We start from the raw sequence: 22930 nt of genomic DNA on the forward strand, positions 1-22930 counted from the left end.
TGCTTGCTTTTCTTACAGCACTCTGTACTTTGGGCAGATGGATACTGGCTGTTGATTGGCAGGTTTGAGATCAGAGCAGCAGGGTGGGGCAGGTGTGCTGGCTGAGCAGTGTGGGGACTCCTGTGTATCTTCCCCTTTTACACTTGGTTCTTTTAGTGTAGGCTGTTTGCCGTGTGAAAGATCATGCATTTGCAGAGAGCTGTCCAAAAATAAGATGGGGAGCATAGAATGGGGTGCAATTGGGGATTCCTCAGGACTTGGCTCAGAAGGTGAGTTTCAAATAAAGAAAGTAATATATTAATTTTTAAATAATGTCTTGGACTAATGAGGTCTATAAGGTCCTATATTATGGGTTACTTACTGTTCAGGCTTGATATTTGCGTTAGTTTCTACTGTCTTGGTGGTTGTATTTGGCTGTTTATGATACAGCTTTTCAAAGCTGACTGAACTCACTTTCTCATGCAGACACTTTCATATCTGTAATGGCTTTCTTTGAAATAGAATCTCATTAGGTCTGCAAGGTAACACAATTGTGTGGATGTGCCATGAAACATTAAAAACTGTAGACTCCTGGATTATGTCATTAGCTATCCTTTTTAGGAAAAAAAAAAAAAAGGAGTATGCTTAATGTCAGGGGGCAAAGAGAAAGCATTTCTTGAAGGACACACCTGGGGTTTGGTGTGTCCCCAGGCTGTGTGTAGGTGTAAAGCTGAAAATAGATTATAGCAGGGTGTTTTGTGGTGCCTGTTCCTTTCTCTACTTACAGTACCTGCAGAGATCCCAATGGGAATGACCGTCTTCCCCCTCTAGTATGTTAACCCTGTTTGTTAACTGAGTCTAGTTGCGCTGGGTTGTTGCATCTTTTGGGGTATATTGCAACAATGTATTTGGAACGTGAGAGACTCTCGAGTTGTTTGGAAAATTTTCTTAGAGTGGCGGGTGGTAAAATGCTGAAGGGACCAGAGAGGTTGTGAAATCTGTGTCCTTGGAGGTGTTCAAGAATCAGCTGGATGGGAGCCCGAGTAGTCTGATCTAATTATCTTGCTTGCAGCTGAAGGTTAGAGTACGTGACTTCTGAAAGTACTTTCTTAAGTTACTCTCATTTGGTGGTATTTTTAACTTTTATTCCTCAAAGTTTTGCCAGAGTGAAAAGTAACTCTCCCTTTTGGGTGTTTGTGTGTGGATGGTTGTAGTTTCACATGCTGAGCGTTTCTCTAAGGGATATGAAGGGTTTGACACTTAATACTGTTTTAATGCTACCACTACTCCATATTAAATTATCTGGTGTATTTCTTTTAGTACCTGTGTAACGCCATAATAGCTGAAATGTCACCAAAGAGTTGTATAGTGGAAAATGACATAATAAAGGGTGAATCAATCTAAATTTCTCTTCTATAAATGTATTTTAAATGTCTTCTGAATCAGAACTGTCCTGATTTAATTAGCTTGGCATTCCATAAGTCAGTTTTACTCTTGCTGGAATAGCTAGATGCAGCTTGAGAGGGATGAAGTGGAATTCTTCTTTAAAGTAGCCCTGTTCAGAGGCAAGTGTGGTAAAATTGCTATTCCCAAAGCAGCCAGAGTATTAGTAAAAAGTGTGCTGGGTGGTAAAAGAAGAAGAAATGTCCCAGTTTCCCACTAGCTGTATGCAAAACTGTCACACTTGAGTACATTAGATGATGACACAGAGTGATATGAAGGATGACACCTGGAGTGGTATTCTCCACTCACCCACATGGGCAGGTGTGTTCATGTCTGGCTCTCCTGCTCTTCCCCCTCAGCCTTGGACTTGAAAGATACTCACTGGAATAGTTAAAGAGACTTCTGGAGAGGCAAAACTAAGTTTAAGGAAGAGAAGGAAATACATTGCACAAGATATGGCTGAAGTAGAATGAAGGGGAAGGAGAATTGGGTGATTTTGAATTAGGGGGAGAAAAGGTAGGCAAATGTGCTAAAGGGAAGAAGAGGTGGTAATCTCAACGGAGAATGAAATTGTGGCAAATGAGATGGACAGGCATATTTAAGGCCTTCAACCTGCAATTTTGTTTTAGATGTCATGTTACAGTTCAGTAGGACATGCCATAAGGAACTTAGTGTGTAAGTATTTACTGTGCTCCTCAATTTTCAAGTGGCTTGGCAAGCAGCTGTCACCACTCCGGCTACTAGGTCTGGTGATTTGGCTGCTGTATGGGAGCCCAGTATCTATTAATGTATGGAGGGGTGGGGTTATATATGTACCCACATATTTAATTTTTGCATTGTTTTCTGAACTATTTACTGGAAAACAAGTACAGCTGGAAATAGCAGATGTCCTTGCAGAGGCAAATTGCTCTTATGACTTCAGATGGACACTGTTGAAAGTGTTTAAATGATCTAAAAATAATTTCATTGTAGCATAAGAGACATTATATGTGAGCTGATACTTCTTCATTAATCATTTCCTGCTGAAAGTGCTATACAAAGCTAAGTGCTAGAGGGGGTGTATGTATGTGATTATATATAAATGAAGAGCAGCTATGCTTATTTCCATGGTTCTTTATGTGCCTGTGCTGGTTCAGAGTATGAATGTGGTGATCAGTATTCTGCTTTTAAACAATGCTCAGATTTAGTTACTGGCTATTGGAAATTGTAATGGTCTTCTGGGATTGTACTCTGATAAATTTTCCCTTGAGGTTGGCTGTGAGAATATGTGGCCTACTTTAAAAACTCCTTGAACAGAGGAACTAGTTGCTTTGAATTGTGTTTTAAAATGTAATATTTTAACATTATTTAAATTAAAAAAATATCCAAAATGCAACAAACCACTAGATGGATACATGTCTCACAAAGGCAGCTTGTGTTCAGCTACATAAGGAATTACTTTAGATATAGTTTTGACGATTTCATTGCTGGCTTTATCACCTAGGTCATGTGGTTTATGCACAGTAGAAAAGGACTGTATCTCTGTGGCCAAATCTTCCACTGGTTTCTGTCCTAAAATTGCTTTATATTTGAAGGCTTACAATGCAAAATTCTGTGAATTGAGAGTGAGTTCTAGGTTAGGAATCATATGATAAGTGTCTTGTTAAAGAGTGCAAGACAAGTTTAAAATAGTAAAAATACATGTGCCAGAATTTTGGGGAAACTTTATCAAAAGGATTTTACTTAACCAAAAAAAAAAAAAAACAAAAACCCAAAACTGCCATGACACATGCAAAGTCTGGCTCAAGTTTGCTTTATGAAACATAAGATTCAGTTTTCATCTTGACAGGTATTTTGTTGCTGACTTTTGTATTGTATCTCCAATGACAGACTTCTGGCTTTCTCTTCTATAGGCTCGGATTATTCCTCAGTGGGATGGTTACCTGGTGCTGAATCCCTGTGGCAGTCCTCAACGATTTCATCAAGCAGTCAAAACAATCCTGTGAGAAGACACAGCATAGCTTCTGACAGTGGGGACACTGGGATTGGTACCTCCTGTTCTGACAGTGTGGAAGGTGAGTTGACACTGCTAAGTTTTGTATGTTTCTGAGAGAGAAACAATCCAAAGGGTTTTGTAGATGTTTTTCACAAGCTAACCATACTTTTGCAAAGCTGTTGAGCGCGTGCAGTTTTTTCCTTGCTGGAGCCAAGTAATTGTTTTGGTGAGGGTTGATTAATTTAGTTCTGCATGAGTTGTGTGCATTAACTTGCATCTCTGCCACAAAGGGGGTGCTTGTGTTATGTGTTTTGATAATTACAGTTGCAAGAAGTGCCAGATTTATACAGAGGAGTGATGTCCTGTACTAGAGCACTTGATAAACAAGTGGGGAAAAAGCAGAAACTTTTGAGGGAGTTGATAAAAGGACAGTGCTTTTTGGTATTCATTGTGTGTGTCAGCAAAGAAAGTTTGCTCATCTTGCCATGAGGAAAGCATATTGTCTCTTCTCATCTCCACTTCTGGTGGGAAGGAATTCACATTTTATTGCATGGCATTTGACACATAGTTAACGATCTTTGAGAAGAATCAACAGTATCTAAAATTTGTCAGAACTTAGTTTGGATTAAATCATGATCAGTCAAAGGTGATCTTATCAGGGAGTGGTACAGCCTCTACAGTGGCAGTGTTTCCATAACACTGTCACCTTCCCTATGCAACCTGTCACTGGAATTAAGCTGGAATGAGAGAGAACTAGACTGTAGTAAAAACTGAGGTTTTCTTCTTGCATTGACTTACTTCCCAGTAAGATTTTCAAGGCAGATAATGAATGACACCAGGACTGTGACATACTTTCCTCTAGTATCTTTCTATGCCTGATAAATTTTGCAAAAGGGGTAGCTGCAATGAGGAAGAACAGGAAGAATTAGTAGAAATGAAGTATGGAATGTTGAATCAGTGTAAGACAGAAGGCTCTCTGGAGGTCTGAGCATTCCTGAGGAGAGGTCCAAATGCCACAGTTAAGTCTGTCAGGCCTCTTCTGCACATGAGAAAATCCTTTCCACCCTCTTTCTGTTGCATCTGTCAGCTCATAACTTGCTTTCTGCTTCCTTTCATTTGTAAACAGTTGTTGGCTTTGGGAAAATAAAAGTTTTGCTCAGATATTCAAATTCTTGGATGTAAAACTGAAATAGTAAATGGTTATTAATGCAGAAGTTTTTTGGTATTTTTTTCCCCCAGAGATGTAGGGGGGATAAAGCATTCTCATGGTGTGTATTTATTTACAGCTTTAATCACTCCCAACCAAATGCTGGACAATAGTATTTTAAGATGCAGCATTTGAATTAAAACCATGCCCTCCCCTCCCCCCTTTTGAGGGCTTCCCCATTTGAGTGGTGGGATGAAGGAGAGGAAATGAAACAGCAGCTCCTCATCAGATGTTCTGTTCTCCTCTGTAAGCATGAGAATAATCTGTTCAGGGCTGGGTGGGGGGAGACTGTGCTGTCAGGCAGAGTAAAATAAAGAGGGGAAAGGTTGCAACAATAGATAGTTCATGAGGTTTGTCTTTGGCAGTGCTTTACAGTGGTCAGTTCTACTGCATCCTTAATGTTATACATTTCCCACCACCTTGTTTGAAAAATTTTTAAGTAGCAGAAAAGAAAGTGTTAAAGAAAAAAGGAGGGAAACCTAATGGTGAAATGAAGATTAATGGAGGCATCATATGACAGGCCTGGAAATTGGTTGTATATGTATATTTTTAGTGGAAGGGGTTGTTGCCTATGATACCTAATTGTCTGCATCTCTCAAGCTGCCCCCTGCACACATCCACAAAAAGAAAAGAGTATCATTATCATCTGTGGAACTGTCAGGCTAGACTGGTAATTGCAGACTTGATGCTGGCCATCTGCTATCGATGTGATGTTTGGGCAGAAGCTCCTGGGGCTTTTTCAGAGGGGAATTTTTTTCACAAGTTGGAAGATTATTACACTTTTTAACGGTGCTCAGATAATGAATTGTAGCCTTGCTATTTCCTTTCTGTTATGCCCACTAAAACTAAAAAACTTAATTTGAGAATTAGCATTAACATCTCCTTTAATTCTGAAGGTTGCACCTGAGTTTGTTTGTACAGATGTATAGTTGCTAATAAATACACTCATGCAGGGAATGGACTGCAGGTGCATTTAAAATAATTTTTAATGGGATTTTTTCATAACATCTTAAGTGTTCTTTCAAATTAATCTTCTTATGCATACTTATTTTGGGCACATTCATTCTCTTTGAAAATGCAGGGTTTAAAAAAAAAGACAAGTATCTTTTATGTTTGGCTCAAAACTGTGTCATCTGGAGGGAGATGGGTTTTGACAAAGACAGGAGAAAGAAACTTTCAATGTTAAAATGTATTCAGTTGATGGTATATTATGTTGTGCAAAGGTAGGAAAATTAGGAAGTGAAACAGGCAATGGAGCTGAAATTGCATGATGTTGATGTGCCCTGTGGGAGCTGAGGACAGAAATTTATAAACCTTAAATGTGGGGATGTTAGTTTGGGTAGATCTGACACATTTAATTCAGAGTGCTCTTAACTTAAAGATTAAAAGGTATTTTATATCTGTTTAAACTACAGTTAATGTGTTTGGGGTTTTTAATTTGTTTCCTGTCAGTTTGTGTCCTGTTCTGGATTGACATGAGCTTTTGCACTTCATTTTTAACAATTGTTGTGATACCTGTGTATAACCATTGTTTCAGTAGCACTTACAGAAGAAATACGAAGTTTGTATTTTATGTATTTTTGAGACTGTCTTTATTTGGGTTACCTAATTAGAGAATCAGGGACTGGGCAGAAATTAAGTGGTCTCTAAACCCCAGCAGAGCTCTTTCCCTTGTGCACATTCTGAGTTTTGCCTTTTAGAACAGGAGGGAATAAGAGCTAGATATTAATGTGGTAAGATACAGAGCCCATGATTCTTGCAGACCAGAACATTTTCCTTTATCAGATAAGCTTGTGCTGTGGAAAGTCCCCAGTTCTTTCTCCCATATTGTTACATGCAATTAATGATTTAATATTTCTGGTTGTAAATTAATAGTGTGAAAATTCATAGAATGTTGCTTTCCTAGAAGAAAAGAGTGCAGAGAATCAGTTACTACTTTTTTAGGAGTTGATGTTCTGCCAGTTTAATAAACCCCCTTCTCTAACAACCCTCCAACAACTTCTCTGGAATGCTTAGCTGATAGAATAGGAACTTGTTTTAATGTTATGAGACTCAGAGGAGTCTCTTGTCTATAATTTTTAAGGGAATATATTATCTTTTTAAGGAATTAAAAAACCCTAATTACTTCAATTGAATTATAGCATTTCTTTATATGCCAGGGAACATGGAAAACCAGAATCAAAGTTACTTGGTTTTGCTCTTTTTGCTCTTTCAAGTACTCTTTCTTCCAGCAGGTTCCAAGCATGGTATTCTAGTGCTTTTTTTTTTTTTTTTTTTTTCTTCATTAAGGAGAAAAAGAAAAGTTAATAACTATACTCAATATAGTGAAAGGCAGAACTGAATTTCAGGAGGCAAAATCTAATTATGAAGCATCTTGCATAGGGTTTTCTTCTGCTGCTAAAGATAACGGGATTGACAATGCGTAGGTCAGACATCTAGATTGTGCTATCGGTTTGGGTATCACAAAAGTGCAATAACACTAGGATATTAATGACAAGGATCCTAGATCTTGATTGCTGGCAGTGCTGACTGTCTACTGTGTTCTGTGATTTTGGAAGATGATGGATTTTCAGAGAAGTTCCTGATTTTAATTGAGTTGAGGTTAATCTCTATGCCCCTGGATCCTGGCAAGTACTGGCATATGTTTGGTGAAGTAGCTTGATTATTTGGAGGGTAGAAAATAATCATATTTGAAGCATTTTTCCTTGTTTCCTTCCTTTCTGCTTGCCAAGTCTCACATTATGAAGCGATGTCCAGCCCTCTGTGAGTCAGAGTTATTGTGTTACTTGGATATTATCTATCCTGACAATCAGAAATGTGCACTGCACTTAAGCCTGTATTAGTCTCTAGTCCTTGTAAGTGGTATTGCCATGGCTTGCTAGAATGAAGTGTCTGTATAGCTGATGGGAATATAAAGATTAATGCTCAGAATTTGGCTGTTTATTTTGGGGGGGGGAGGTTAGGATTAAAAAAAAAATAATAAGCATTGTTTTAGATTCTAGTCGCCTATTCCCAGGATTTAACGAATAGGAAAAAATTATGCTAATAATTTCCCACTAAAATAAGATTGAGAAATTGCTTCAAGCAACAGTGATATACTCCACGTGAACTGATGTACTCTGAATTTGAAACTGTCTTGAACTAAACCAAACTAGTTTCATACATGAATGTTCTGAGAGAGAAATAGCTGCTGCTTTAACTTCATACTTTGCCTTCTTTTGTGATAATTTCTCCATAGGAACAAGCTCTTACAGTATGCTCAGTTTTACTCACATAAAAAATACCAGCAGGACTTCTCTCCGGCTAGTGGGAGTGTTCTGCGCAGTGAACTTGGTGCATTTTGCCTTCAGCTATCAGTAGTTGTTTCTGAGAAAAATAACTTCCATTATTCTAATTGGAAATAACTCAGTGAGAATAAGTTCTACTTACTTAGAATTTAGTGGCATTCTCTTGGTTACTGTGCAAAAAGTAATTTCTCTCATATGATGTATTTTGGAGCTATGTCACTGAGTTGTACCAGAATGTTTAAATAGTGAGACTGGGGGGAGCATCAGAAGGGCAAAAAAACAAGAAAAAATTCCCAACCTTCAGGGTTGAGATAAAGACAGTTTAATAATGAAAGAAAAAACGAGTGAACATTGTTATGTAAAAGCACCACGAGGAGATTGATGCCCAGCCAGTCTCTGAACAAAAAATACTTTGGAAGAAACCTGCCCCTCAGTTTCATTGCTGAGCATGACATTATATAGTATGGAATGTCTTTGGTATTTCAGGTCAGCTGTCCCAGCTGTGTCTTCTCCCAGCCTCTTGTGCACCCCTCACTGGGGTGGCAGAGGCCGTGGTGCCCTGTAAGTGCTTCTCAGCTAAAGCAGAGACGGTGCTGTGTTACCAAAACAAGCACCATAGGGGCTGCTGTGAAGGAAATTACCACTCTCACAGCTAAACACTACAATTTCTGCCTCTTACTCCATGTCATTTGCATCATGCTCAGGTGAAATATCAGGGAGATGTTTTTAATGTCCTGTAATCTGTATTTTTGGAGCATGGTGGATATATGGCATTCTGATGAGGAAAACAAGGAGCATCATACAATTCTCTCACCTGTACTTAGGTTAATATCGTGACACCTGGGCATGCCAATCATTATGCGTCTTTGCTGAGAGATTTCAGAGAGGAGTTTTCACTTTTCCTTGTTACTATAATATCAAAGAAGACTTTCTGGCCTGCATTCAGCAGTTCAGTGAGTTCAGGATCTCACTAAGGGGAGCAGGAGTGAGATCAGTTTCAGAAAAGCCGCAGAGAGGAACTGTTGTAGCCTTAGACTATTTTTCTTTGAACACTGGAAACATTCTGTAGCTAGTCAGTATTTAATGCACATATTCAAGTAGCCTTTGCAGCCTTATCTGAAGAAATCACAGCACTCATTTTTAATACTTTCCATTATAGACAGAATAGTGCACTTAGTGAGAGACTGTAGGCATTTGGGATGTAGGCCACAAGTTCCTTGTAGTCAGAAAAAACCCATTGCCGCTGCTGCCTGGAGTTCTAGCCTGGGGCTTGACAGGGCAGATTATTTGTATCCCCCATAGAAAAGTTTGTAAATCTCTGGTTTTTAAAAGTTTAACGAGACTGTTTCCAGAGGGCTTATACTTTGTTCTTTCTTAGTTTTTATTCAGCAGACCTGTTTCTACTATAATGTATGCACAGATGAAACTTTTTTTCTTAGTGTAAAGTCCAGTTAATGTATTTAATGACACCCTTTATTTTAGCCATGATTTCAGTGTACTGATAATAAGTAATTTCTGTAAAAGCTCCCTTTGAAGTAGAACATAAAAGCTCATTGTTACAGAAAACCTTTTTCAGGGCCTTGCTTGTGTTCCTGTGATAAGTCAGATGGAGTTTTAGTATCAGTTTTGGCAGCATAAAAGCAGCAGTGAGGAAGAACAATGTGCAGAGACCACTTGTGCCTGAAGCATGGTTACTCCATCTCACTTCCTTAATCTCTGACTTTCTTCATATAATGGGAATTAGGAGTCTGTAAGAGGAAGTGAGAAATATGCAGCAAACGACAAGTCTGATCAGTTAGCCCAGGTTTGGGGTAGAATGAAGCAGTTTGAATAGTGGGGACTGGTAATCGAGGGGGCAGGGGTAAAGCCTCAGGAATGCTTGCCTGTCTGCTCATGGGGCATTTGTTTGCAATAACCTCACTTGAGTGGTAGTTGTTAACAGCTGCCCTGTTTTTTTCAGGCAGAATATGTGCAAGTTTGTTGCTTTTGATATGTTAAATTCCTTTGAGAACTGTGATTGGTTTGTTTTAAAAGCAATTACTATTATTATAACGGTGCTTTTTTCTTCTTTTTCCCTTTTTGCCATTTTAAATGCTTCTTTCCCCGTCAAATTTAGAAAGAAAACTGGTGTGGGTTTTTCCCAATGCAAAACATGGTGAAAGAAATCTCTTGGGTTTTTTTTTCTTCCTCTTTGAGGGCTGACAGATAAGATTTTGCTATGACAATGACTGTGTTTGTGTCAGCGGCAGTCATGAAAGTCAGCACTGTAGAAGTGTTGTCAGCTGCACAGAGGTCACTTCTTTGCCCCGGAGCATGTTCTAGCATAGTTATCCTGTACAATAGGTTAAAAAGATTATGCCTTATTCGGCTTATATAAGTAAATACAACTTATGCAACAAATAGCTTTGTAGTGAATGCTCAAGCTTTGTCTGCAGAAAAACACTTCTGAGGCATCCCAAGTAGGAAATGTTGGTTGTATACATCTAAACAGTATTTTCTGTGTATGGGTGTATTGTTTTTAAAATGTCTGTTAAGTAGCAAGATCAGAAAAAAACTAGAAAGCAACTTAGGTGTTTTTGTAGGAATAAAATGAAGTCTGTCCTTAAAGGCAGAAAGACGATTGGCTGGAAAAAAGGCAGTGTTCTATTCCCTCTAACGCAGAAAAATGTCTCTGACACCAGTCGTCTTTGCAGCTCTTTCTAAGTTTTTTGTAATAACACTGGAAACCGGAAAACATACTGGAGTAACCTTTCTAATTATATGTCAGTTTCTTCTTGGTTAATTTCCAGAATTGCTGTGATGTTCAGGAATTGCACCCTCTTCTGTTCCCTGTTCTCTGTGCTGCTGTTCTTCCCGGCGGTTAATCCTTGTCATAGAAAAAGTGGTGAAATGAAATGAAATATGTTTGGAAGGAATTAGTTACATTTATGAATGACATAAACATAAATTAGCACCTTCCTCCATGTTAACTGTTCTTACATTACAATTTATGCCTTGTTCCAATATGACTGGATTTTTTTTAAACTCTTATGGCATTGAGTAGAAAGTTTATAAGGATGTCGCTAACAAATGGAATGAATTGCAGAGGTTCCTGGGGTTTTTTTTTCCATGAGCTTAGTGTCCCAGAAGAAATGGCATTCCTGTTTTGACATGACAACATAATGCCTTTGATAATATGGCCCTGAAAAAGGGATAGAAGTGGAAAAAAATTTCTTTCATCTTTCCAGATAATAATACAAGTATGACATGGCAGTCATCTCTTAAATAAATGACACACCTAGTTCTGAATGCCAGTGTGAAATTCTACCTGGTTGTGGGTTGACTCCTTGCAGCTCAACTGGTATTTGATAATTTAAATGCCACTGCTTACCCTCATGTGAAAATAGGAAACGAATAGTTTAGTTCAGATATTTTAAATGCAAAATTAATAAGAATTTTAGCCTCCTGGGGAAAGAATTAGCGCTGCATATTTTCATTCTATTGAATCTTAGAGATGTGGTTTGGAAAAGACTGCAGGAGGTTTCTGTTTCCAGCCCTATGCTCAGAGCAGGATCATCACCAAAATAGACCAGGTCAGCCCTGGCTTTGTCTTTCTGATTCTTGAAAACCTTCCCAGGTACCTCAACATCTTTGAATAACCTTGTCCCAGTGCTATAAGATGTCCTTGTGAAGAATTTTTCCCTGATGTCCAGTCAGAACATACCAAGCCATAGTTTTTCTGTTGTTGGCCCTTATTTTTTCTGCTACTACCAGGAATAGTGTGTCAAATAAATGTAACTAATTTAACTGTCTTACATTTATGTATTTTGGGGCGGGGGGGGTGGGTGGAAGGTATGAGAGTGGATCGTTTTTGGTTTTTTGGGTTTTTTTCTGGCCAAAACTGTATACCAGTTCATATTGTCTCCTGTTGTTTTTTAGCAAGTCTAAAGACTATAAACCAGAGTTTAAATACATGTATATATTTTGAGACATCTTGAATTGAATGTGTCCCTGTGTTTGGGCTGCTATTCTTAAGCATACAGGATGATTTTAGTCTTGATGTTGGTCATTGAATCAGAACACTGTATTATGTGTATTTTTTTCATTTGTATAACTATCTTAAACTCTTAGTGGCCCATCCTTTTCTATCAGGGATTAGTCTATCCCTGTCAAAGGCTAAAATATTTTGTATTTTCAAAAATAGAATTGTCTTTCTTGGTTGATTTCAACAGTGGCATTTATTGTATGAACTGGCAGGAGGTTTTCAGTTTTCCCGTTTGTAAGTTTTGTTCTGTAGGAGTACCGAGAGATTCAGGACAGGATTATAGTTTATTGTTCTATCTTACATAAAAATTCTAAAGAAACAGACACTTTTTAACTGGGTGAAAGGTGTTTCTGCAGTAAGCTTTTCTTTAGAGAGGTGATATGGTTAAAAGTACTTCTTTCTTTCTCATTGCATCAGCCATCTGCATGCAGTCATACTTTGCTGTTGAGAGTGATGGCAAGGTTTTAATTCTAATTAGCTCAGCTAGAAAACTGAACTAAAAATATGTTCAGAGTGCATAGAAAGGGAAATGGATTCACCAGGGCATCCATAATGGAGTTGTGGTTCTTCTCATGTGTTAGAGAAATCTTTGTCGACAAAAGTCTAGTTGAAAAAATTTTAGACTGATGAGAATTCAAATAAGATGTGCAGAAATTTTGATTTTTTTACAATTATGCCCTATTTAGACTAGGAGAAAAAATGTTCATGGTAAAAAAAAAAATCTCATGTGAAGAAAACACACTTCAGAGAGGTTGGAACAAGATCATCTTTGAGGCCCTTTCAGACCAAGATATTCTCTGATTCTGTGAAAACAAGTGCAATTTTTTTGTGGTGGTTGCTTGGATATCTGTTGTCTGATACAGCTTCTGAAGGATTTTGAGTGAAGTGATTAATGGCTCCTGTAAAACTGGAAGCGTGCTCTCCCTGGGACGTGTCTGAAGGGGATCTTAGGTTGCTTTCTCACTCCTCAGTTCATATCAATGTCCCCCAGTTTGGTATTCCTTTTCAGGTCTTGTTATTCCCCCATCTCCTCTCTCCTAGTGGAGTTCAGGAAGAAGAGAGAGAAAACAAATCTGACTTCAGGCAGCCCACAGGATAGATATGCTTTCCACGTTCAGGCCTTTACATGACATCCTTCTCACCTTGATCAGGTATTCAGATGATCTTACTAGTTGACACCGAGGAGGCTATGACAGAGGACTTCAGTACAGTAGGCCCACATGGGTTTAGTTTTATGTACACAACTGCTCCAGTTTGTTATTCTTCTATTTTTTCAGTGTCAGTCCCAAAAAAAATAAGAAAAAAAATCAAAAAAAGTTAAGTACTATAAGAGTGTTCTGGCCAAATTCCTGTTCTAAAATCTCTAATTTCTGCTGTTCCAAATGGCTCAATTCTTGTAACACTAGGATCTTCACTTAAAAAGAACAGTATGTTATGTAAATAAAAGAAGGAACAGTCCATGATTTATACTGGTAGTATTTCAGCTTCTAGAATATCTTTATGGGATGGTGCAGTAGTACTTTCTTCCTTCTGTTCCTGCTGACTTTTTTCCTTATTTTCCTTTGTGAAATAAGGTCTGGGATAGTGGCATTGTTTTCCTATGTATTTAGAATGATATTAGTAAGTGATATAACCAAACCTTGTGGAATATGAAGAAGTGGTCTGTATGTAGACATGATGAGTGAACAACAAAAATTGAAGGTTTTGTGTTTACCCATGAGTGGAATTTAATTTTTTTATGGAAATTAACATTTATTTAATCCTTAATGGAAATTGTAATGGATTATTTTGGAAGGAGGTGAGGAATGTGAAAAATTCATAGTCTCTTAATTATATACTTCTGAAGTTTTGGAATGAAATGGGAATTCAGAAGTAGGTGGGAATATTATGACTATATATGAATATTTACTTTAGTTAGTTCTGGCAGGTAGCATAGTTAGTAGAATTAATAAAACATGTGCCTTCAGCCAAAAGTTCGTGTTTGTGTGGTTCTAAGAGTACAGTACTCCCATAAGAGTAGTATACCCTTAATTTAGTGTAAAAACTAAAGAACATTAATTAGACTGATGCTTACATGAGTTGGTTTTATTCCAGCTATTGAGAAGTAAGCGTGGGACTTGATGGAGCAGGATATTCTTGGTGGAGTTCTGTATTTCAGAAGTCTGATACCAGACTTGAAGAAGTATGAATTCTTTTTCTTTTTTTTTCCTGGTGTCTTCTGAGGCTTACTGACTTGTAAGGCTGGTTAAATAAGTTTATTTTATTACATATGCTTATATAAATAGATTTATTAATATGCTTTATACAAGATTTTCTGTTTTCATATATATATATATATATATATATATATACACACATAACAGTTACCATGCTTGTTTTTCCAACATCATTAATGTTTTTGACCTATAATTACCAAAGATATAAATGAAAATTTTAAAATAAAGTGCATTACTAAAAGACAGGGTAAATAAAGATATTTGGAGGTTCTTTTAAGAAGCCATTCTTGCATTCAGTGTTTATAATCATGATTGATACAGTTATTTCTGCTGCTTCATTGTTTCAATATTGTAATCGTGTCTAATTTGCCTGTAAGTGTTAGCCCAAGATGCAAAAAGGGAATTAAGCAGTGTGCAATTATAAAAATACTCTGCAAGGTGAAGCACGGTAGTTTTGATTATCAAAAATCATTTGTGTTGACCTCTCTTCTGAAGCTGAAGTGCATCATCAATAACCTTATACCACTTGAGCGGGGATTGAAGATCTGTGTGTAGCTTCTAAAATTGCTACCCTTTGCAGAGTTTCAGATTTCATCCTGGGATGTGGGCTGAATGCCATTACAGTTTGCTATGTTAGGGATTCACTGGTGCTATTGGGTAGCTCTGATGAACACTCTGGATACCGCATTGCGCAAAATTACTGTCTTGTGTTTCTCAGGGGTGGAAGATGACTTCACTTATTAACATAATTAGACAGATTTAATTTTAATTTTTTTAATTTAAATGCTTTCTGTAAGCATGCAGTTCAGATTTTCTTAGCTAGTGGTTATGGAACTGACTTTATTTCAGAACCAGAGATCAGGTGTCATGTCTACCACACCAACTTTTATGACAGACTTTGGTCCCTGCTTGTTCTAATCAAAAAAATAAGATCTGAAATTGAGTCTACCTTTTGAAAAGAGTTCTATTTCTGATTTCTAAATTGTGCTGTGCTAGCAATACTTTAACTGAGGTGTTTCTTAATAGGCTGGAGAGGGGAGAAGAAACAGTTTTGTTTTGTTTTCTTTGTGGGGATCAGAGCACTGCTAATGTGATTGGATGCCATAGTGATAAGTACTATAAATATCCAAATGTATGAGCCAACAACTGGAAATAAATTTGTAAACACTGAATTCTTTCCATTATCAAAGGCAGCAGTTGAAACATTTTCTGCTCTCCCACCTCTTGCTCTGTACTTTTAATTGTGCATGTCGCAGAAGACAAAAAGGGCATAAAACCCTCTGTCTTCAAGTATCCTGGGGAGCAGAGAGAAGTGATCGCTAAACCCATTGGAGGAAAATATAATTCAGATTGTTTGTGTTCAAGCTTGTTAGTTGTCTGTGAACAGTGAACCACTCTTCTGTTTAAATAAAGTTTAAAACTGGGTAGCAGTACAGGTAGTAGCACCTAAAATAGCTGCAGTTTTTATGTCATGTGATATGCATGTGATAGCATGATGGGTTATGTTCAGTAGTGCTGGAGATTCCATGGGTACTCAGGGAGGCGTGTTGGCAGTGAACCAGCATCCCTATTCAGGTGCTAGGTAAATTTTGCTGTTGGGAATTGAGCTGCCAGATTGATTTCTAAAATTATGGCAATCAAATCCCAAACTGCACCAAGAAAGGACGACTTCTTTTGTCTGTGTGTGTTATAGCATCTTCTTTTTGTTTTGAATGCTTTAGCGTGTTTTATCTTAAATGACTACAGAAATCATCTCAAATATCCAAGTTGTAGTTGGGTTAGAGCTCTATTATCTACAATAGATCAAGTCTTTTAATCTAAGACTGCTGATATAATTTGTAGCGAGTGTGTTTTTATTCCAGGGAGGATGAATTCAGTGGACCAAATGGTGCCTGACATATATACAATTTGGCAAAGGAACTTCTGGTCTTTCAGGATAAGAAACATTCTGTTAAAGCATTTTTCATAATTAATTACTCATATTTTCTTACTTTTATGATTTAGTTGAATTTATTGCTTTCATTTAATTAGGGTGCTAATCATAAAATTTTCCAAGTCATTGTGATGTCAGGGCACTAAACCCTTTTGGCATAGGAAATGGGGGAAAAAACAACTTTAGAAATTGATTGCCAGTGAAAGAATGGGGAAGCTCTAAACTGCTCTTAATTTTACAAAGCTAAATCTCTTCAGTAGGAAAAGCTGTGATAAAAGACTCTACTGGTCATTATGTGTTTCTCTCCTGATTCACTATCAGTTTATTTAAGCATTGGTTATAGTTAAAATCAGATCTTTCAGCCAGTGTTGTAAAAGGGTACAAATGGCCTTTAATTTTCAGGATACTTCTAAAGAATGTCACATACAGATTCATTTTAATAGTATAGAACTGTCTTTATGTTAGAGACAGACTACTAGCAGTGAAAACATACTCTTAAGAATTGATGCATGCATGAAGTTTGGGTTTTTTTTCCCTCCAGCCTTTAAAATTATCCTTCATGGCTTCTTTGTGGATGGACATATAAGGAAGTAATAGTTCCCTTCTGGAGTGGAGGCTTGTTTTTTACAGTACAGAAATTCTCTGAAGAGTGTGAGATTTGGTTCTAAATACACCCTCAGAATTAATGCTCCTAATTTCACCTTCATAACATTTACTTTTGCTCAAACTGTCCTCTAAAAAACACCTAAAATTAAGTCCTCAGGGTGTGTGAAGATTGGGGGTCCTGGAGGAAGAGTTGTTTATGGGCAGTACAGAACTGTGAATCCCTCTCCTTTGTTTTCTGCGGTAGGTAAATTCTGTATTAGAATTGGAACAACTAGTAGTTTTAGTACCATGGCTCCAGAGGTATGCCTGAAAAATAGAATGTTAAAACCTGGAGTCAAAACAGTGAAAACCAAGTGGTGCATGAAAGCAAAGGGTTTTCCACATCTGTTTATTATAGTGTAATCAGTTTTGTGGGATGGAATATTTTCTTGTTGCCACTGTGGCTTTAAAAATGTTTCTGTTAGTAATAAGAATCTTGCTGTAGGAAAATGCTGGGAGTTCCAGGTGGGTCTTGCACTCTTTTCCCCTAAGTTTTTCCCCAAAGTATTACTACTTTGTTTTGCTTGAATTTGTGAAATTTAAAAACATAACCAGGGTAGCCAGTACCACTGAGTGTAAAGAGCAGTGGGAGGAAGCAGGTAAAGTTTAATTGTTGTAAGAGTTTGTCTCCTGTTCTTCACTTGGAAAATACAATAATGATACTAAATTTTGAAGTATAAAATGTCACTTCTGTAGGCTATAGAGCTGTGCTAAAATCCAATTTAAAGTTAATCCTCTGTGACCTGATCTGAGTTCCAGATGGTGACCTACATGTGGAGTAGGCTGTTAATTTGTTATCAAAGCCCTGATGTGTCTAAGAAACTTTAAGGGAAGGTGAGATTAGTGTATGGTAAATGAAAAGTACAGCAGCAAAGCTAGGAATATAAAGGTTAGAAAATAGTGTGCTAAAGCTGCTTCTGCAACATTGTAGTTTACTTCTTTCTGTATTTACTTTACAGGGTTTTACTAACATTTTTTTTCTTTCTTTCCCCCAATTTCTTATTTAAATTTCCCCAATTTCTTATTGGGGTTTTCCCCAAATCTTAGTAAGTAATTAAGTTGACTGCTAGGTCTGTGACAGACCTACTCCAGTTGAATATTAGCTACTCTTAACATATTACCATCTCTTTTACCATTTGGGGATCAGCATCTGAAGGAGAGAGACTTCCCCTGTGAGTTAAGTTACTCTTGAGGTAACCGTTGAACTTTTGGGGTTGCTGGGGATGATTTCTGGCCCTTGGAAGGGATTACTGCTCGATACAGGCATTCCCAGAGTGTGTTAAGTAAATTGCTTGTGGCCCATGAAGTGCTTCCAAGAGGTGCACAGCAGCAGCAGTGCTGCAGCAAGGCAGGCTGGCTGTGCTTGGCGACCTGGGCTGACCTTGGTCCGCAGCAGGAGGAAGGAGTCAGACAGGGACAGTCCTGCTATGAAGCAGTGAAGGCCAGCAAGAAGTATCCTCCTGCCTCACTGGACCCATGGCAGCCTCGCTGCTGTAGCTGCTCACAGCACCTGCTTCTGCCTGTTAAAGGACTTCTTTTTCCATCTGAGTGATGTACATGTGTTCTAATTGTACAGAAGTCTGTGTGATACTTGGAAGAGTTTCCAATTAAAGGGCTGTCAGATATTGGAACAGGCTGCCCAGGGAAGTGGTTGAATCACCATCCCTGGAGGTTTTCAAAAGATAACATGTAGATATGGCATTTGAGGCCGTGGCTTTAGTGTGGGACTTGGTGGTGCTCAGTTAATAGTTGCATAGTTTAATGATCTTGAAGGTCTTTTCCAACCTAAAGTATTCTTTTCTATGATTATGGGTTCAGGCTGGGGCTCCCGAAGTGAGAATACAGAGGTAAACTAGGGGGATGACTACTGTGCAAGGCTCAGCTGAGGGAGATCAGTGGAGGAAATGCAGCGGAAGTGTGAGATTGGGAGAAAAAATGAAGGTGTGTTCTCTCTTCCCCACTTGTGTGGCCTGGCATAAAACTGAAGGGTGCTGGTCCTGTTTAGAGCTATTCCTGGTGGGCTGTGAACCGAGAGACCCACTGCTCTGTGGTGAGGAGAACAGGTACCAGTTGAATCTAAATATTTTAATATTTAATTAGTTTTAATTATTTCAAGAGAAAGTCTTAGTAGAAAGAGGGATTAAATTGGCATTAGTGGATAATTATCTCAAAAACATAAACAGAAACTCCAGTCTCATTGAAAGTCAGATTTAACCTTCTAAAGTTACTCAACATTAAATTGAGGACTCTGTTTCTACATGTAGTTATGAAGAAAATGTGAGGTATTGATACATACCTTGGTCAACCACAGAGTTTTAACTCTCTGGAGGGATAGTGATCTCTGGGACCCTTCAGGTTTTGCTCTGATCTTTTGTGTTAGAGAGTATCTCTTAACTCTCCTCATGTGAGTTTGACTTCACTTGCACATCCCTTGCCCTTGACATCTTAGGTGAGGTAGTTCTGCTGCTGAAAGGTATCAGCCTAGCTAATCTGGGAATGTTGTTGTAGGGGATGGTATCAGAGGCAAGTTAGAGAGTTAGGATAATACAAATAAGTTGCTTGTGGAGACTGAGAAAGCACAACTTGCATCTGTCTTGGTATAGGAAAGGGTAGGTATGTACCTGGTACCGGGTGTTCTCTTGCAGAGAACAAAAACACCTAGAATTATCCCCCTCTGGAGGGCAGGGGTGGATTTCTGTTCTGATGGGCTAAGTTACTCTAGTTTTTTTGAATCATCCCTAGCTGGGGATGGAAGAATAATGCCAGCAAGAAGTGGTATCTAATGGCTGTTGAAGTAGATGGTATTTGTGGCATGGGTATCTTGCAGATAGAGAAAAGAAGGAGAACAGATATGTTGTGGCATCCACAGTATTTTTCCCCTTTAGCCATTACTTTTAAAGAAGGTCCTAGGGGGATATTTGATTTCTTCATGTCTTCACTGTTAAGTGCTTGTTGTTGGAAAATGCAATTGGAAGCTGTAAATGGCCTTCATAAAAGGGCAAATGCAAGTTAAGATCTAGACCTCTAAAAAATGAGACAACCAACTACAAAAGAAACTCCCTGTGGCAGTATAGATTTTCACTCATGCTTCTGTTTCAACAAAATCAAGTTGCCTGTTTACGTGACTGCTGTTCTGGAATATTACTTTATCCTCTTATCTGGGGGGGTGAAAATAGAACCTGTTAATCTAAAAATTGTTCTACTTAGTTATATAACTGTTTCTTAAAAATAGCTTGTAGATGGTTGGAGAAGATAGATGCTGTGGGATTCAAATTTCGCTTGGTTTTTGCTCTTTTTCATAGAGCATGCATAATACTTTTTGCTATTTTGTGGTGGCCAGCTGCATGTAACTCACATGTACTCACATGTGGTTTATTTAAAGAGAGTTGTCCCACTCTATGGCAGCCTGTGAACATCCTGCAGCACTGCTCTCTCTCTCAGGTGCTGTACATGTATGGCAGCAAAATAGCACCAAAGCTGAAGCTGAATGTAGAGAGGCACATCAAGAGAACATATTGAGGATGGGATGTTTCTTTGTGTGTGTCACTTACTGCTGGGAAAGTTTAACTTTTTGAAAATGGTTGTTCAGAGCATCCTTTATTCTGTTTTATTTCTAGAAATCACTATTATATTTGACTGTGTGTTTGTGATATTCTTGGTTGAAGAGGCAAAGTGCATAAATCAAAAGGTTTATTGTACTCTAGTAAAACAAGTTAATTCTTTTAAGACAATTCTATCTTAAGATGCTCAGTTTTCTCATCTAAAGAGATTTTTATGTAAGTTAGGTTAGCCTTTCTCTTTACAGATTAATTTAGCTGATGGCCATTGCAAGCTTGGACCAATAGCAGTCATAAATAACTTGTTTTCAGTGACTGATATGGAGTAAAAATTTGCTCTTGGGCTTACCTGCTGTTTGCTTTAGACTATTTGCTCAGATAAAATCTGTGAAATATTTTCTGCTTCAGTTAAATATCCCATGGTATTGTATTTGTCACTTGTTCTTTCGATGAATCTGTACTTTCACATTACCATTGGCATCTGGAATAATTGAGTAGAGTAGGGAAAACAATAGTAGAATCTTGCAGTAATTGACTTTGCTGTAATTTATTTTTCTCTGCTGAATAATCTTTTCCTGTAAAACAAATTTTGCCTGCTGCTATTTGAAATGTGTGCCTGTTTGTCAGAGCTGGCCTTGTTGCACAGGACCGATGCCTCCCTTCGTTTTGGAGTGGCAGCATCTCACCTCTGTACACTGCTACTTTCCTTTACAGTCCCCTGTTATATCATCTTCTGAATCTGGGTTTCATTTAAATGAGCTAAGTTGACCCAGATCTGGCTCAAGAGTAGAAGTTACTAAATTTTTTCGAAGATGCTTTTCTTTTGGAGTGGTGGATTCCCCATCTGAGTATTGTTAGCCTAGATATTACTGGGTAAATTGGCACTTCACAGAAATATTAATAGGCAGTACTCTTTTTTTGTGTCCTGAAATACCAGTTATGCTAGATCCCTTGGGCAGGACAGATATACCTGGTGTGTATCGGGTATGTTGGGGGCTTAGGGATTTTCTTTTTACTCTCTGCATATATATACCTAATGAGTGTTAAGACCTCAGGTTTACTATACCACTCACATGCACTTGCCTTCTGTTTGTTTGTGGAGTTTGTATTTGTTTTCCCTTATCAAAAACTGTGGCACTGCCTTGGTGCAGTCTCTCTGAAGTCAACTTTCACAAAACACAAACTGATGTTAGTTTTTGTTAAGTTTCATTTGTTGAAACGAAAAATATAAAATTTTATTATTTAAGTCTTATAATTGGTGCTGCCAAACAGCTAGTTTAAAGAAGTTTATTTTAAAGCAGAATGTGGATCATTTCATCCAGTATTTTCTTGCACAAAAAAAAAAAAATGAAACCCAAACCAGCTATATAAGTCAGGGGAATGTGTATTAACTTTTAATGAGGAGTGTTTTGGATGACAGGTAATTCTATCAAATGTATTTTAATATCAGTTAGTACTGAGAACTTTGACCTCAAATCTGACTGCAGTGGCACATAGGAGTAAACTAACACTTTCTACAGAGCTTGTCTCCCATGCAGTATTTTTTTAACTGATCATGTAGGATCAGAAAACCAAATATTATATCTCTGTGTGCTTCATTTTGGTAGTGATTTTGTTTTGATCAGTGAAATTCTTTGGGAAGATGCTCAGATTGCCTCTTGTCATCTAAATTAAGTGATGGAATTAAGAACTTCGGCTCTTGAAATGGGATGTGGAATACAGAGATTGATTTGTAGTGCTAAGGTGAGATCATATGAAGGTGTGGCCCACTGTGTTACTTCATTGTGTGTTCTCCTTGCTAGAATCTTAAGAACTTTGCTAATGAGGTTTTTGCCAGGTCTGCTATCTCAGAAGCTGTGGTGGGAACCCGATGTTAAGGTACAGGGATGACCTCTCAAGCATGGGACAACACTCTTTAAATAAAGCTGGTGAGTGTTGGCTGTGCCCTAATGAGACTTGATCAAAGAGCGGATTTGTGAAAGAGTATTTCAGTACAGAAATACTGCAACTTAATACAAAGTAGTAGCTCCTATAAGGCACGTTCCTTGTCAGTACTGTTTTCTAGGGAAAATACTGTATTTTCCAGTAACTCTTAAGTGAAGCAAGGCAACCTTTTACATGGCAAGCTGAAAACAGGATGTGAATAATGCATAAATAGGGAAATACAAGTTATTTTCTCTGAGTAAATATTTTTCATTTGCTCAGTGAGGCAGTATAATTTTCTCTTGATCAGTGACAGTTTTTTGTAAAGCTTTAATAAATTTTAGAACGTACTTGTTTCTCACTGCCCTTTTTTTGTATTATTTGCAAATTGAGAGTGTTGTCCTCATTACTTACTCTGAGTATGATTGTTGCTACCCTATCACCTCTGTAAAACACGTGAGAAGGTGCGTTTGCCTGAAGAGTGTGGAAAAGAATGAGAAATCACAAGAGGGGGAAAAGCAAATTCATTAACCATAGAGGAGAAAAATAAGGAAGATGGATGCCAAATGGCCAGGTCTTAATAAATTAGATGGGATATTTCTGTTCAAATATGTTCATATGTACATAGCATTCCCTTTGTTTGTAAGGATGTCTGAGAAGCTGTTTACCATTTGCTGGAACTCAGTGTTACCTCTGCATTTCTTTCCTTGCATAAGTGTGGATGCCATCCTGGTACTTACG

General features: G+C 37.9%; 1 protein-coding gene across 1 annotated transcript in view; it reads left to right on the top strand.

Moving 5' to 3' along the window:
* Nucleotides 1–214: 214 nt before the first annotated feature.
* Nucleotides 215–22930, top strand: part of CEP85L (centrosomal protein 85 like) — a 91946-nt gene continuing 69230 nt past the window's right edge. Inside the window, exons 1-2 of the mRNA XM_053937520.1 lie at nt 215–269; nt 3315–3476. Coding sequence (XP_053793495.1) covers nt 215–269; nt 3315–3476 — 217 coding nt within the window. The remainder of the gene's footprint in view (nt 270–3314; nt 3477–22930) is intronic.

This window comes from Vidua chalybeata, chromosome 3 (genome assembly GCF_026979565.1).
Source record: "Vidua chalybeata isolate OUT-0048 chromosome 3, bVidCha1 merged haplotype, whole genome shotgun sequence".
Classification (NCBI taxonomy): domain Eukaryota; kingdom Metazoa; phylum Chordata; class Aves; order Passeriformes; family Viduidae; genus Vidua; species Vidua chalybeata.